The sequence below is a fragment of the Salarias fasciatus genome, chromosome 13, assembly GCF_902148845.1.
Source record: "Salarias fasciatus chromosome 13, fSalaFa1.1, whole genome shotgun sequence".
NCBI classification, from domain to species: domain Eukaryota; kingdom Metazoa; phylum Chordata; class Actinopteri; order Blenniiformes; family Blenniidae; genus Salarias; species Salarias fasciatus.
This window is the reverse complement of record NC_043757.1, coordinates 14,587,267-14,604,640: the sequence shown is the minus strand read 5'-3', so window position 1 is coordinate 14,604,640 and position 17,374 is coordinate 14,587,267. Positions and strand designations below refer to the sequence as shown.

General features: G+C 40.1%; 1 protein-coding gene across 10 annotated transcripts in view; it reads right to left on the bottom strand.

Moving 5' to 3' along the window:
* adgrb3 (adhesion G protein-coupled receptor B3) overlaps nucleotides 1-17,374 on the bottom strand; it is a 119,908-nt gene that overhangs the window by 18,368 nt on the left and 84,166 nt on the right. For all 10 annotated transcript variants that reach the window (XM_030106443.1, XM_030106445.1, XM_030106438.1 and 7 more), the window contains 3 exons: nucleotides 4,532-4,658; nucleotides 3,401-3,504; nucleotides 3,131-3,233 (listed from right to left, as the gene is read on the bottom strand). In XM_030106443.1, coding sequence (XP_029962303.1) covers nucleotides 3,131-3,233; nucleotides 3,401-3,504; nucleotides 4,532-4,658 — 334 coding nt within the window. The remainder of the gene's footprint in view (nucleotides 1-3,130; nucleotides 3,234-3,400; nucleotides 3,505-4,531; nucleotides 4,659-17,374) is intronic.

Here is a 17,374-nt window from a genome sequence, read left to right as displayed (position 1 = left end):
CAGAATACACCCTGGACAAGTTTCCTGTCCATTGGAATGCAAAACAAAAACCAAAACAACAACAACAACAAAAAAACAATACCTGTACTGGAACGCCAATTTAAAATACTAACAAGCCCAGGAAGTCAAGTTAAAATGTTGAGTATAACATTTTATGCCATAACTACAAGCTAAAATGAAAATTAGAAGTGAAAGATTAATTAAACCTAAATCAAATATTGGGGGGGGGGGGCTTGTCAACACGCTAATAACCACAGTACTTACACGAATAATCTAATACATCAATGTGTTGTGTCATTTATTTAGGTTTGTGGTCTCGATAAAATCCAGGCTTAAGGCCAATGCTCAAAAAAATTAATTTACCATTTAGCTTCATGAACAAGACATGACCTCTTTCTTTCCTTCTTTCTTTCTGTTTACTTTTCCATTACTTGCAGCAGACAGAGCAGAGCAGTAAACCAGCCAGTTGCAAGCAAAACAACAAGCTAACAAAGACATTTATTAAGTGAGAATGATCTTCTCTGAGGGCTCATTACTGTTTTCCTTTTGACATTACACAAAGTCAATTCATATATTCTTAATATGTATTATAGATTCATACAGATTTAATGTCCAGATTTAAACTGATAAAGACCTGAAGCAACGCCTGCATGAATCTCATTCAGAACGCTGGGCAGCTTTAGTGAGCGTCTCACTTTAGAGATGAACACCACAAGATTTTTCCTGTAGTTTTGTGCCAGAAGGGGAGGAATTAATTTTCACAAGGATCTGCATGAAGAACTCGGGCTGGTGTGAAGGGCCGAGCCGTAAGCTGAACTCGATTCCACTCAGTTTGTGTTGAAGAGCAGGGTGTTACATGGTTTGCTCTGAACTGGCACTTGGATTTCTCCTTGGATCTGAAATAAATTAAACAGTCTAAAGCCAAGCGCACGGCTTTATCGTTGCCTTCTGTAAATAAGGACTAACATGTCCAGGTCTTGCTAAAAACTATACCTTCTTTCTCTTTCATTTTTCACCAATTTCTTGGCCAGATAGCAACACATCTTTCAAATCAAACCTAATGGGTTCATAACAATATTGTCTCACGACAAACACTTCAGTGAATTCGGAGTTTTGAGGATCCATCAAGGTAGTTTGTTCACTTTGTCTAACAGACGATGAGATGACATACTCGGGATGTTCGTGGATTTTCTGAAAAGCATCTAATCTCTTTGCAGATTCTAGAGACAGATATCCTATTAGCAGCACGGCCAGTGAGTGTTCATGTTAAGTGGTGGTCCTCATAATCAAGACAGGAGATGGCTGCAGCTCTGATTAAATCTGACAGGGCTTCAAATAAGCTCAGCCATAAAAACTGCCCTAAAGCTTTCTGCATTTATAGTCTTGGCCACGTCTCTGCGGCCGATATGTAAGGCTGAGGAAACAGATGAACTTCTAATGCAGTTTTTGTCATCCTGTCGAACATTGAAATGAGACATGCCAGTTTTGGGTAGATGTTTACAGAGAGCGTTTTGTGCAGATGTAAGCAGTCGTCAGCAACATTACCCATCTGATAGAGGCTTCATCAGATTAAAAATGAATTATCTATCCCTTTCCTAAGCTGTGTTCACTAAACACTGACACACGAGCACAAAAAAAACTTTGATTCATGATCAGGGTTAGGTTAGCTAGGAGCCCAAGCTTCTGATAGGTCCATCATTTCCCAGAGTGATTCAAGGCCTTCAACAACACATTGTAGGAGCCCATACTTTACAACCACAAAAAAAAAAAAAAAAAAAAAGCAAAGCTATTGATGGTGAATCCATCCAAGCTTTTTCCTTCTGATTTAGATGCACGGTTGAACACTTTCAAAAGCTATGACTGCAGCATTTTAACAATGGCCAAATGTTAAAATGCTGGTTTCTAATGAGCCAAAAAAAAAAACAAAAACAAAGGAGAATAGATTGATGGCCAAAAACAGGAGAAGATAATGAGATAAGGGGAGAAAACAGTGTGTCTTCTGCAAAAGGTAAAGATACACTGAGAAAATGGTTACACAATAAAATATCTGTAATCGGACAATGTGTCATTCTGAAGTGCTGCCAAATGACTGAGAAGGGCATCTGTGTGGGCAGCTTGTAAATCCCAACTACTTTTTGCCAAACAATCTTTTACATTAGCCATTTGTTTACTGGCCAGTTACAAAGCTGGAGGGAGGAAGTGATATATTTCACTGGATGCAGTCCCGCTTTAGTTACAGCAGTTGTTCTTTTGAATCCTCCTCTGACTCGATTTGAAATTCAGCTGTCATTGACATCTAAACACAAACAGTGCCGTGTCTCTCCGAGATGGTTGTGCATCATTTCAGTTGTGCATCATGCACATCAGATTGGCTTATTGTAACAGTTAAATATAGACATGTCCATCGTAAACACTTGTGTGCATCAAGCAAGCTTTTCTGCTTCTCCGCAGGCAACTTTGCTTCATTACTGAACAACTTATTTTAATCTTATTATAACAAGGTGATCTGATTTCTTTTTTCACTTCATTATTTTTACTTAATTTATGGCTTTATACTTTAATAGCAATTACATATCAATAATAAATGATTTTCTATTTTGATTAAAAATTCAAGCAACCTTGGGGCCAGAGGGGAAAAAAAGGACATATTTTTTTCTTTTGGGAAAGACAAAATAATCTAACAGCAAATTTGTTATTTTTAATCAATAACAGACTGAGCCAGTGGCTGGCATTGAGAGGTTAGTGGTTTATTGATAAGGCTTAAAGCAAACAAAACATATGAGTGAAAATTGATTCAAATATCTCAAGAGTGAATTTAAGTACTATTTCTCAAACTAATTTCAATTATCCTGCAAAGGTATAAAAAAGGAATTTCACTGTATTTTGCTAAATAAAGTGCCCAGTTTACAAACCAATAAAAGCTAAAAGCACGGATTCATGCATGGCTATGCGAACATTTCAAGGAAGAAAGAAAGAGAGAAAGTAAAGACCTTTAAGTTGTGCTACAGCCACACAAGGCCACAGTAAAGTGCCATTTGAATGTTTTCATTGTGCCATCGCGAGGATTCAGCAACCACTGACCCTCCAGACCTTGTACAGTGCATCTTAACAATTCTTAAGCGATACTTACAACATTGTGGGTCTGTGTTTGTCCGACCAGGATCAATATGTTTGAGCAGACTATGGATAAGCAGAAATTGAGCAGGATGATAGATCTTTCAGAGCGAATATATCTGTAGGGGGGAAGCAAATCACAAGGACAAACAAATTAATGTGTTTCTTGTATTTGGAGATCAATAATCAGTTGCAAAGCTTTGCCCATTAAAATGCAAAAAAAGCATCACATTTTTGTCAACCATCATATGTTTGGAACTTATGCTGTTAAAAGTGTTGCAATTACCTCCACAGCACAGCGTAGATCACTGCCAATGTGATCAAGGCGAGGCAAGACAAACCACAGCCAACTATCAATGTCACAGATGGGACCCCTGAGAACTCCATGGTCTGTGGAGAAAGACAGGGCAAAACACACCAGTCAGTGGGTGGTGGGATGCGGCTCATGCAGGACACTAAATCTTTATTATTGCCCAGAGAAGGAACCAATCAAAACAACCACCACCAAACATCTAAATAGTCCACTGTGGATTCCTTAATTTACTGTGAGGTTTGAGCTACACGCGTGGGCTTGATGGTTGTTTAGATATGTGGTCCAAGGCTATTCATATTGTGTCTGGAGATTATATGAAACAACACAGTGCACCATATTGATGTGCTTGTGTAATTCAGTCCACATTTGAAATCTCATATGGAGTCATGTGGAGTGGCCAATCACAGGCTAGCATTCTGGGGCTAGCTTTAAAAATGCTGCACATTTTGTGGTATCATAGTTTATGTATAGTCAGTAAATAAAACCAAAAATGTCCATTTTAGAGAAAACATGCTTGTTGCTATGCTGTCGAATGCTTCAAGGCCTTTTAAAGAAGAAGGTGTGAGATTTGTTCTTGTTTCAACAGTGTGCTAAAGGCCAAAGTGTAAACACTCAATTACTCCATCTCATCAATAAATTACAGGCTTCTGTTTCCTTTACGGTTATAATTTCAGCTCAAACCACTTCACAGTATAAAAAAATGCTACATATGAATTTAGACAGTTTTTTCTGTTTTGGTAAAACAAAACTGTATAATTGATAAACTTTCTTTTTAATCTAAATCCCTTAATAAATGTGCATTTTGATTGATAAGGAGAGTCTGACACACACACACACCATCAGCATGCACACACCCTCCGCGTGCATGCCCACACACAAGAGTTGTTCAAATCTATGTACAAACTAGAAAATATCCCTCACCATCTCCATTTCACTGCCGGAATACTGTTTAACAGGATTAGCACACCAAAGATTCAATTTTCATTCTCGCCACACACACGCGCGCGCACACACACACACGCGCGCACACTCACACACACGCTTTTCTTCCTTTACATTAGCCCATAAAACCCACACTGAATAACAAATCAATAGCCTACTTACTATTTCTCTTGGTTGCTGAGCCAAAATGGCGAAGGTAGACACTCGATCACATAAGCATTTTGTATGGGATGCATCTGTAAGCACCGTTTTACATCCTTTTGTGGACCAGGCTCCCCAAGAATCGTTCCTGCAAGGAGGAGGCAGAGGCAATTAGCGCTTTAATTCCAGCGGTGACACGACTTCACAAGACTTATCGACATCGCTCCGGCTCCATTTATCACTATTATTAAATATTATCAAAACACTGATATGCATCGAGAGCTAAATAGGCGTGCAGATTGTTGCATGAGGGGGGGCAGGAAAAAAAAAAATCATAATGAAAGCGGAGAGAGGAATCGGCTCGGCTCGGCTCTTGTGTGGCTACGAGCAGCGTTTCAGCTGGAGCAGAGAGAGACGCGCAGGAGGGGGAGGACGCGCGGAGCTGTCCAAGCAGACCGGTGCTGATTGATTCGCTATACGCAGATAAACACAAAACCGCCTCACTCACATCCGAACGCCGACATTCTCTTAGAATATGCTCCGAACAAAAAGTGCGTATATTTACCTGCGTGTCTTTTCTATTTCCCCCAATCGACTGTATTCCCGCTCTCTCTTTTTTTTTCTCCTCTCAATACCCCTGTTATCCCGTCTTTTTCCCCCCTTTTTTGCGTTGATTTTTTTTCTCCCCTCAGCTGTTTTAATTAGCAGCTTTTGAATGCTTCCTTGGGGGGATTTTCACCCTGGAAACGGTGGACAGCATCAGATTGATACTGTGTTCCTCTCTGCTGGCGTGAGAGGGGGAGGCTGATACAAGGAGAAAATGAAGACACGCTGTCGCAGGATCTGCTCATTCGGCTTCAAGTCGAACGCTGCGACGACACTAAATATTGCTTCTGGATTATTCCTGAAAATCATTTTACACGAAAGTTGTCGCCCCTCGACGCGAAGCGCTCCTTAAAAAAAACACCGCAGAACTAATACCACCCCGCGGAGGAAGCGCAAATGGTTGCAGCCAGTCCCCACTTCACACCACTAGTAGGTGAAATGAAAGGAGCGCCTCTCTTCCATTTGTCATTCGCCCCCGACTCATTTTCGATATTTGAACGAATAAAAAAAAAAAGATATCACCGCTTAATAAAAAAAAGCACCATTAAAAACTTTATTGACACAAGAAAAGCTGAACGTGACTGTGATCACAGAGCAGTTTTGCCGCAACAACACGAGCCCCATATTAAGATGCGAGTCACAAGCAAACACCTGTTGTCCTGCAAAAAACACCTGGCAGTCTTTTTTTTTTCACTCTTCAGCATCCCACTCAAGTCGTGACAAAGGCAAAACAAGACGCACACCGCTGATTTAGGACGATATGGAGCGGCGTGATTTGTGGGAGCAGGCGTGCCTGCTGCGCGAGGCAATCCTGCTTTGTCATTTGATCAATATGGCAGCAATATTTATTATTCCTGGAAGAAACCATGGAGCCAGTTGCTAATTCCCAACCAGGGCCAGCGGGTTCTTTGGGCTGTCTATGCACAGCAATGAAACGATGAATGAACCTTCAACATTATTCTCAACCTCATCGTTCCTCTTCTTAACTGGATTGTGATGATTCTTCATAAACAACTGGTGTGGTCTGTATGTTTTGAAGCCCTCAACACACAGAAAACAGCCCCTGTATTTAAACCTTGACACACAGCTCTTAATAAATATCTGGACCTGAGCAAATCAAGAAATATGCTGCCACTCTTGACTCTCTTCAATGTCTAAAATTGGAATGAAGTTTTTATCTGTCCAGTTTTTGCATTTATTTCAACATGTATTTTGTATGTAATGTATTTTGCTTTGCCAATTTGCGATTACACACAGCCCTTTAAAGCAATTTTATGGCTGGATTATAGATATACATGCACCACAACTGAAAGATCAATGCTGCAGATTTAAAAGAAAATGCACAAATCTCCAACACAATCAATGACTCTTTAAAAATATCCTGATGACTTTAAATTTCCCTGAGGTTGTTGACCTGCTCATCTTATACCCAGAGCGAGCTGGGATCATGTCCAGAATAGATGGATGGATGGATGGATGGATGAATAAAATTATCCTCCTACTGACCTATTGCATTAATGCTATTGTTGTTGTTTTTTATAGATATAATATTCTAATAACACAAACATGTCTACCTCAATATTGCCATTAGTCTTTTGTTATTTTTCTCTTTATGTTGTTTGTTCAATTCGATTGTCTGTAAAGTACACCGCAAAGGGCACCTCAATTTAGATGTACAGTTCAATGACAATAAAGGTTTCTAATCTGATCTTCTGGTCTATATTTACAGGAAAACAATGTGGCACGTATAAAAAAAAGAAAAGAAAAGAAAACTCCCTGCAGCAATTTCACTTCCTCAAAACAAGGCACAAGTCATTAAAATTAACAGAACAGAAGTTGTGTATTAGGAGCTGAGGGAAAAGAAAAAACTCACTAAATCTGTTTTCATCCACGTACCCGTCGAACACATCACAGTCAAACCGCTATCAGCCACTTAAAATACAAGCTGCAGGTAAAATGTAATGTTTAATTGGTTATAGATACACTTGTGTTATATAAAGTTAAAAAAATTAATTTGGTAAAAATGTTATTTGTGATAATCATGACATTTTGATTTTCATGACTTAATCAAAATTCTGAAGAAAAAAAACATGCTTTTCAGGTTATGTTTCATAAAAACTTTATGAAAGTTGCTGTGCTTTTGCATTCGGTTTCAATTCTGTGAAAAATACTTCATTTCTAATATTTTTTTTTTATATGTTTAGTTAACTTGCCGATGCCTTGCCACGCTTCCCGTCAGTTTCCAGTTTTTTTGGTTTGTTTAGAAACTGTGTAAATGTTTGCACAGCTGGAGCTTAAAGAGGAAGTTACTCAGAAAAATGTCATTGCAGAGAAGACACCCTCTCACTGAGCAGTCACACACGATGGACAAACAATGTTTTGAAAAGGCAGTCTGAACATCCATCAAAGATCTCAAATGTCTGAGGCGATTTCCCCGGGATAGAAGGATGTGGCGACCAACAACAATCACAATCTTTCCACAGCTGCCCACTTGAGATCGCCCTTTGAGTAAGGTGGTACAGCATGCTCAAACTCTGATTGTCACATTCAGATGCAAGCCCACCATCCTTCCATGCTTCTTTATGGTGTGACAGACTGATAGCACTTTTGAAGCCTCCACTTCTCGCTAACTTTGGATCCTCCGCTCCCCTGCTGAGGACTGACTCCTCCACATGATCTGTCCATAAGTTTCGACTTGCTATAGATGTTTGCTTCCACATAGTGCCGGAGGGGGAAGCTGACAGGAGAACAATCTCTGGCTGGGGATTTATGTATGCCACGTTCTGATGCGTTGTCTGACCTTATCGGGCCTTGGTGGCCTGAGAATATAAAATGCCCCCAAGAGAAAGTGTCAGCATTGATGTTACCCACAGTGATTCTGATGATATGACATTCATCACCTACTCTTAGCTGACCACTTTCTGTCCGTGCTGCGACGTATTGACAACTTTGCATCAGATCTTACAGGACTTGAATTTTGTGACAGAACTTGATCGCACTCCAATTTTTTATTTTTTATTTTTTTTTTTTTTTTCCAGATTTAGGTGTCAGGATGGAGGATAACTGACAGCAGCGTGACATGAGGAGCTAACAAAGTCTGGGGCACATGAAGTATTCAAGCTCTAGTGTCTTGTAGAAACAGGACAAAACTCCAATTAGGCTTGTGAGTCTTGCCTAACTTTGACAGATTGAGTTCCTCCAGTCATCTTATTAAATCCATATGTCTTATCCCCATTTTCAGGGGCCGTTATGAATGCCCCCTCAAAGGAACTGGTGCAGCTGAATAGGACTAAACAACCAGCCTAACCCTGGAGCCTTTTCGCCTACATTGTTCTCGCATGTCAGACAGCATATGAGCGTTGGTTGCTGTACATAGCTCCGGGCAAGTAAAAAACCTTTTTTAAATTTGTTAACTTCCCTCATTAGATTATCCAGACTCTGCGATGTGGGTCTAAAGAAAGCCTGAGGCGATGCACTTTGGGCAATTTCATGAAGTCTGGAAAGACTGACACACAATGACAGGCAGAGGAGGGTGGGGGCTACGCTGAGAAATTATTCCATCCATCTTGTATCTCTTGATGAAGGGCCATTTATATCAGACTGCGAGCCACATTGCGGGTCTTAGCTGAGTGAGAAGAAAAGAAATTGAGTGCAGATTTTTATGTGGTGGGGAAAAAGCTTGATGATCCTGAGTGGGGTTAAACCCACATCATAAAGCAAAGTGGACGTGAGACCATACAGTTTGGATATGCTGTTGTGTTTTGAGCAATTACATTGCTATGCAGGTAGAGTCATTGTTAACAAGATGGTTAACAAGATCAGCATAGAATAAACAGATTATTGTCTAATGAACATATAATCAACTAAATAAGTTGATCTAGTTTTATGCACTGAATTGAATTGCGTGGCGTTTATTGTTCCACTGGTGGTCCGGCATTAAAACAGGTGTTTACATTAAGGTCATTAGTAAATTAAAGTTCCAAAGTGCATGATAATATAGCTGTGACAGCTTTACAATCAAAGCCATATAATCTTACACTGGAAAGGGCAAATGAATAAATAAATCAGCCGGATGAGGTTCTTCATTACACGAAGCATCACTGAGTATCATCAAAACATCACTGCCACCAATGCACCTCCTCCATCAGCATGTGTGTGTTCACTTAAAATAACATTGCATGCTCCGACATACACCAAGCAAATATGTGCTGCTGTCAAATCATGAATAGTCTTATCATCAGTACATCCTGGTTCGTCTACTGGAGCTGTTGAACAATTTCTAAGCATTTTTTTTGCAATATCTGCCTGCCAAGGTCCTGCTGCAGTAACCAGACATCATAAGCAAAAAAGAAAAAAAAAAACACAAGTGGTTTAGATTCATTATAAATTAATGGAGCAGAAACAAAGAGTCTCTCACCATTATCATCCTGACATCTGCTGCACTGTAGATGGGTGAAATTCAAAAGTTGCCCCAAAATAACAAAACCGTTCCCACTAGGGTTCCCGGGAACACATTCTGATCGACTGGGAGTCGGTGGAGCAAACACGTCTCTTAGTGGGTCGATGACGTGAAAAAATTTGACAACTGCTGATCTCAGATGTGGGGATGTCAAAGAAGCTTGACGTCAAAGAAAGAAACCACGAGAGACTCGAAACTCCAACTCACAATCCGCTTTAACCAAAAGATAAAGTGGAAAATGCAATTTGAGGCTTTATGAAGGTGAATTCAAGTGTTTGTAAAGAAAAAGGCGACTAAATTGAGTTGATTATCACAGTGCAGATAACATCACATCATTAATGACTGCAGAAGATAGCCAGACTTTACACAATTGGAATGATTGCGACGCAAAAATAAATTAAACTTTATTATCATCATCTGTTTTTTTCCATGAAGACATTCGATATTACTATACATGATCCGTCAATCTGGATTAATATCTGGGCCAATCAGATGTAATGTGGATGACTGTAATTATATAGGTTTTATTTGCATTGAAAGGAGTTTACCAGATCTAAGAAGTAAACCTGCTGTTTGCCAATTCATGACAAGTTTTGATCAAGACTCATTGAGAAGCGATGACCTTTTCTACATCATAACAAACTGGATATGTATGAAACAAGAATCTAAAATCTGAAATCAAGTTATTTCCACATAACAGTACATCTGGTGCAGTGGTGCAAATGGCTACATAAATCATAAATCTACAGATCGTGCAGTGCAGAGCACATAAGATGAAAGTGTGTCGCGTGCAACGCAGGAATAAAAAGGAAAAATCTGGATTCTTCTGGTTGTGATGCTCTGCAGCAGTTTGCCAGTGTTTTGTGCGCTCTGTTTGGCTCAAACACAGCATCTGTCTGCAAGCCGATGCTGTGACAGCTGCTTTCACACCCTGACATGTAAATAATTAATAGGCTTTTATTCCTTAGGAAGTACACTGTTCTTTGTAAATTATTCCTTCAAACGTAACGAACAATCTGTACAGTAATCTGAGATAACACTACTGTTGCAATTCATTAGAGATTTTTCTGAAGCACAGGTTTGAAGGCTCTGTTTTTTAATTAGGTGGGTTTCATCCAAATGAGTTTTCTGATGTGCTTTGTTTAAGTCATCTGTGATTCTGAAATATCACCATGGTGCACTTTCCTGCTGGATTTATGATGTTTCATTCACGCCTGACCATAAAGGCTGAAAGCCAATAATTCTTAACATTTAAAGAAACTGTATTTTATACTGATAAAAGCACTGGGACAACAAAATGATTTACTACCATCAGAGTCCTTTGAGAGAGATGATACGGTAATAAGAGAAGATAAGATAAAACTGAAGGAAATGGATGTCAAAAAAGGAAAAGCCATGATATAAGTGTCAGTCATGAAAATGTGATTGACAGAGACCTGCTCTGAATACTAAGGAGAGTGATCACAACCTCTTGACTGAAACCTTGGTCACTGTTCAATAAAATAAAAGACTGGAATACACGGCAAGACTGAAGTGATGACAGAAATCTAGGAATCTTGTTGTTTTTTGTTCTGTATCTGTTACCTTTAGTGATTCTGAATCCTTATACATAAACAATTTTATTTTCAATGTGTCAGAGAAACGATTCTTTTTACTTTTAGTTTCAGTGGCTTGCAAAAGTTCAGTTCTATTAACTTTATTTATTCCAACACCGGGTCATTTGTTTGTAGCTTTACAGTGTGCATTTATGTTCATGCATGTATTCAGAGAATAAAGTAAACTAGAAATTGGCACTCAGAGAGCGCAGACCTCCGCCACAGCTCAAATCAGTCACCAACAACCATAAGAACACCATATATAATCACACAACATTGTGATCGGGGGTGTGATCGGAGCGGAGGCTGTGGCGTGCGGTTCCTCTGTCTGTTGCCCTGTCGCCCTCTCTCCCTGTGTGTGTGAGTGTGTGTGTGTGTGTGTGTGTGTGTTTATCTGAAAAGGACAACCGAAAAAAGCAACATAATTTATGTTATTTTACTTCATTTTAATTTGAAAATTGACCGGATTCTCTCATATTTTACGTAAAGATTAGCAAGATTACGGAAAAAGTAATGGACGGATTGCAATGAAACTTTGTGGAAAGGTGGGTCTTGGGCTAACTTAGAATCCATTACATTTTGGTGATAATCCGGATCACTGTCTGGATCCAGGAATTTTTTAAAGGATTCTTTATCATTGAGCTATAGGGCAGTCTTTCACATAGTTGGGCAGGCCCGCCGACAGGGGGCCTGTGTGGCATCCGTGCGCCGCATGCATAATGTTATTTATGTGCTTCGATGTGCGCCTCGCCGGGCCAGTGTTGATTGTTGCTTGAGCGTTGCAGCACGTAGTGGGGTAAGAAACCTGCTTGCGTAACGCCGACAAGTGCGCTCGAAGGAGCAGCAGAGCAGGTAGGATGGTCTGGCGCATGCGCGTTTTTCAAAAAGCGAGTAACAGACATTTGGCTTCGACTTTTTCGAGAAAATCGTCCATTATACCTTTAACAGAAGGTTCACCTTCATGCAGGACAACAACGCCAATTCACATACAGTCGAAACGACAATATAATGGCTTTAGATTCTATTATAACCACACGCTGGAATGGCCAAGTCAAAGTCCAGACATTAATCCAATTGAAAATCTCTGAGATGACATGAAAGTTGCTGTTCATAAAATGTCCAATCTGACTGAGTTTCAGCTTATTTACAAAGAAGAATGGGCAAAACTCTCTGTCTCTGGAAGTGTGAAGCTGCTAGAAACACACTCCAAAAGACTTTCAGTTGTGACTGCAGCTAAAGGCGACTCCACAAAGTATTGACTCAGGACGGATGACTACTTCTGCACACTTCTCAGGTTTGTATTAAAAAAAAATAAATAAATAAAAATTGAAAACCATGTCTCATTCTCCTTCCACTTCGTAATTACGTGGCACATTGTGTTGGTCTGTTATATACAATCTCCAAAAAAAAAGTGCATGTATATTTGTGATTTTAGTGTGGAAAAAATGTGAAAAAATGTCAAGGGGCATGAACTTTACATTTATTTGATGTGTTTTTCCCAGTGTGTTTGTTTTATTAGCTTTAATCACTTAGAAAGAGGGTTACATTGTTACAGAATGATGCATAGACCAAGAGGTTTATCCTTCAATTACCCCCTTGTAATATAGTACAGAATTGTTTGGCCTTTATGTGGAACAAATAGAAAAATGTGGATTTTGAGGCCAACAGGCAGCCCTGAGAATTCTTGTTTGTCCGTCTTCTCTAATAAAAAACGGTCATTTTCTGTTTCCTATTTAGCCACTCCAGGACTCTGATGGATGATTTGCGAGACGATGCTGAAACATCTGTGATTAAAATGTCAGAGGCCTTCCATCCACCGCTTAAGAAGCATCCAGAGGATTTTAAAAAGGTCTAATTGCAGGGGGAGAAGGCAAAAGACTAAACTTAGCTTGTAATGTCATTCTGCAATTTTCCTGTTCTGCAAATTCAGTGTCAGCGAAGAACAACAAACAAGACTGAATTTCAATTTTTTTTTTGGTGATTATACATTCCTCAAACGGTGATAATTATTCTCCTCAACTATTTAGAGAGTGATGAGTTCCTCATTTAGCTTGACTGATAAGTAATGCAGTTTAAACTCGTGCTGGGGTCAGAATAATAGAGAATTTACCAGATAGTAAAATATTTTCTGTAAAAACAATGATTGTCTTATTTAGCTCAAAATTAGGAATAATGTGAAATGAAATGACAGCACAGTGGGGGAGATCGCTGATCTAAAGTCAGTGGGTTGTTTCTCATCTTTTCTTCATGAGACAGCGGTGGGATAATAGCAATTTCAAGCTTGTTTGACAGCAATAAATATTAACTTTTGAAATAAATAAATGAAAGTGCAGTGTCTGACTTGATTTGCTCAGTGCAGTGGAGCTTCAGAACCGAAAAGTCAATTGTGGAAAAGCAATATTCGATACGGTGTCAATGTAGTGTGGAAACTTTGCACAACAATATTTACTCTCCTTTCCCTTTGTTTTCTGTTTCCTCTGCTACTTTCGGATAATCACTGATCCAGCCAGGTGGAACAGATTCACCTGCAGCCAAAACAAAGCAAGTACATGCCAGTAAATGTGGTCGACTACAATAAAAGTAGGTCTAACAGGTGGAATATTTGGCTTATTTGGAATGAAAATTAAATGGATATTGCTGGGTAACTCATTATCTTGTGAAAGTTGATTTCTGTATTTCTGTTAAAGCATTAGTGAAAGAAAGGCGTCATATTTATCATTCTCATCACATAAATTGGCAAAAGCTAGTTTCCTCAGATCTTTGGCAAGTGTTAATAGCACAGATTTTAATTACTATATTGCATTAACTTTTGTGTTGAAATTAATTATATATCAATTCAAATTGTTCAGTAGTGGGTGGGACAATAGCAGTGTTAATAAATTGCAGCAAATGTACTTTTTTTGTTTCAAAAGAATCAATATTGTCTCAACAAATTGCTTAAAAATGTGTAAATTTGCCATTTTCAACAAGCATAAATAATAGAAAATGCAGTCCAGGATTTCTAGTTTCTATTTTAGAACTTTCCCTTTCTGCTCGTTGTTACAGTTTGAGCGCTTATCATTTAAATGGAAGCAACATGGCTGACAGATGGCGCATTACCCCTTTCACGAAGTCCAGAGAATGGCTGCAGGAGCAGTCAAATATCTGAGAGGAGGACGATTATCATGCTGTGGTTTTATTTATTGTTGCTCTAATTTCAGTGACTTTGTGCACATCAGGGAAACAATGCACAATTGGTTTGGGAAAGTGAGACACAGAATGGAGCAGAGTTGTCCCAGTTGCATCCTTGCAGTTCAAAAATAGACCAGATGCCCTTGAATATCAGGCTTGGATGCAGACCATGCACAGTTCACAAGCTATGTAAAAGTAACTGTTGCCTGATATAATTCTTCTTTATCTGCTGTTATGAATATCGTAAAGATTTGAATAAATGCATTCCACAGGCTGACTTACATGTTACACAATCATGTCAATTTGTTTCATTTTAAAGTTGTAGAGATTAAGGTTTCAATCTTGGAAAGTGTTTTGTCATTTAAGGTGATACAGACGTTGAAGTTGTCTTTAAAGGACACGTAGTCTTTCTGCTTCATGTGTTCCTGAGTTATGTGCTGTGATCTTGTCAGGTTTCTGGGGGCTTTACTCTCCACTGTCTGGATGCTTTCTGTTTGGTCTCCGTCTGATTCCCTCTTGCCGTGTCTCATCTTTTTTTTCCCTGGTGTGTGAGTGACCTGTGCAGCTCCCTCGGTGATCACACCTGTCCTCTGCTTTACATTTGTGCCTCGTTTACCCTCTCCTCTTATGTGTGTGTGTGTGTGTGTGTGTGTGAGGGCGCTTTCACACCTGATGTTTTTACGTGGATCTTGTTGACTTTTGGGAAGGTGAACAGGACTGGGCTTGGCAGGGTAGGTGTGAACGCAGCACTTGCAGTCTGGCGTGGTTCAAAGCAGTTTGGACTGAATCAGGCTCAGTGATAAGGCCATCTCTTTTCAGACACACTGGCATGGTGCGAGTGTGGTGTGAAAGAAACCACACCACCTGCCTTTGTTTATCCCCAGTCTTGCCTCGCATGCTCACCAGTTTGACTCAAAATGGCTCCTGTAGTCTGATCAGTCGTGAATTGTATTGTTCTGAGAGCAGATCACATATGATCAACAACTGCAAGGATCAACAACTAGAGTAATGTCTGTGCTGTGTTTCTTAAAAAAAGAACAGCATAAATCAAATTACATCATGCAATTAATAAAACTTGGTGCAGAAAAGCAAAATGTGGTTCAAAGAGCTCCTCAAAGAATTTAGAATGATCGATTTTGATACTCCACCCTTTTGGTTTGCTTAGAAAGACTTTTTTTTTAGATTTGAACAATGTTTACATTTCCGTCTTCCTTCCTTCCATCTGGATGTGCATGTTATTAATCCCTGAAGGTGTAGATTTGCACGCTCTAACCCTGGATCCAAGACTCCATCACAGCATATCTCCACAAACAAAAAGGCATCTTTTTATTTTTTACCCCCCTCTTTACCTTTTTCTTGTGATTCTTGGGGTTTTTTCTGTGCATGTAAACACACTCCGGTCTACATTTAGTGACCATGTAACTCATGACACCACTGTTCGGATCTTGACATTTTACGCAGGTAACCCTCGGGTTCGAGAGTGGGAGTGTGATACCACCACTTCCCATTAACTCGCTGTCTGGTCTGGTGACCACTGTCACGGCCTCTCCACCGAATAACAATGCAGAGCCTCATCTGTCGAGCGCTCTGACTCTTTGCTATGTGTTACCTCTGCAGCTGCCTCCTCTTTTCTTTGCGAGCACCCCTGTCATTACTCTGCTCATCCATCTGTCAGTCGCTCTTGCCAAAGCCCAGTGAGACGTTGGTGCCTCCGCTGTTAACTCGTCTGCGCCTGCCCCGTGTTACAGCCGCTCGCCACCGCCACAGCTGCTCCTGGTCTTTGGGCTTCACGGCTGTCGAGTGCCGCCGTAGAGCTCTGTGATATTCGACTGACTGCTACCTTAGCTTGCCAGTAATCCCTTTCTAAAAGCTGCTGGTCACCACTGAGAAAACTCAGGCATCAGTCACTGTATTCCCGCTCTCAGGCCATCAGTCTTTCATTGAATTGCCCGGCCTCTTTTTTTCCCCTCTGCAGTTTGTTGTTGTAGTGCTCCAGTCACGAGCCGCATTACCTTATTCTCAGCATCCAGATCAGTCTAATATCCTATGAAGACATTTCTGGGTTGTCCTGCACCGTGGCCCAACATCCCCCCTCCTGGCCAGACATCTGAGCAATTTCCTGGATACCTTTGACCTAAACGACCTGTGCACCATCCTCCACAGCACCTCGGTGTCGCCGAGCCGCTGTCCACTCCCCAGTACGGCTCGGTGCACATCACTGGCGTTCACAATGTGATTCTAAGCAGCTTGGCTCATCTGCGTTGCCTTTGAGTCATCCTCTTTGGCAGCCTCACCTATCTCCCCTGCCTTCTGGTTGTTATCTTCCTAATAACCTGTAGCTTCAGCTCGCCGACAATCCTACTAACCAGTCTCATCCTCTTCAGCCCTCGGGCAGAACTCTTCACCTCTTTTGCCCCATCTCTCTCTCTCTCTCTCTCTGTCTCTCTCTCTTCAGTGAAGCCTTCAAGCAGTCCGCCTGAGTTGTCCTTCTCTTACCTCAAAATCTGCAGCGATCACTTTTAATTAATTTTTAATCAGTATTTGACTATCAGATTCACCTGTTCTAAAGATTTCTGCAGAAAATGTTCCTTAATTCTTGAATTTTTAATACTTTCTGCAGTATAACTACAATGTCTACTGAAACATTTGGAAATGAAAAGCTGTGAGTGGGGCTTCCAGGGGTGAACTCATGAGTCATGAGTGATTCATTCTGAGAGTCTTGACAGATTCATGATGGCATTTTTTTTTGTTTTTTTTTTGCTCAAAGGTGCTGCAAAAGTAGCGCCTTAGCAACACAAATTAAAAGGCTCTGAAAAGCTGAATATCTAATGGATTGATTTTAATGAACATCGAACAATCTTGAGTGAGCTGAGAGTTTTGACAGATGTTTTTTTTTTTTTCCTTCCCAAGGATGATGTGAAAATTAATACTAACAAAATTCCAGGGTGACAGAAAAGCAAAAGTAAATAACTTGTGTGTGTTGCAGAAAATTCACAATAATTCTTTACTATTCATTCGAGTAGCTGAAAATAA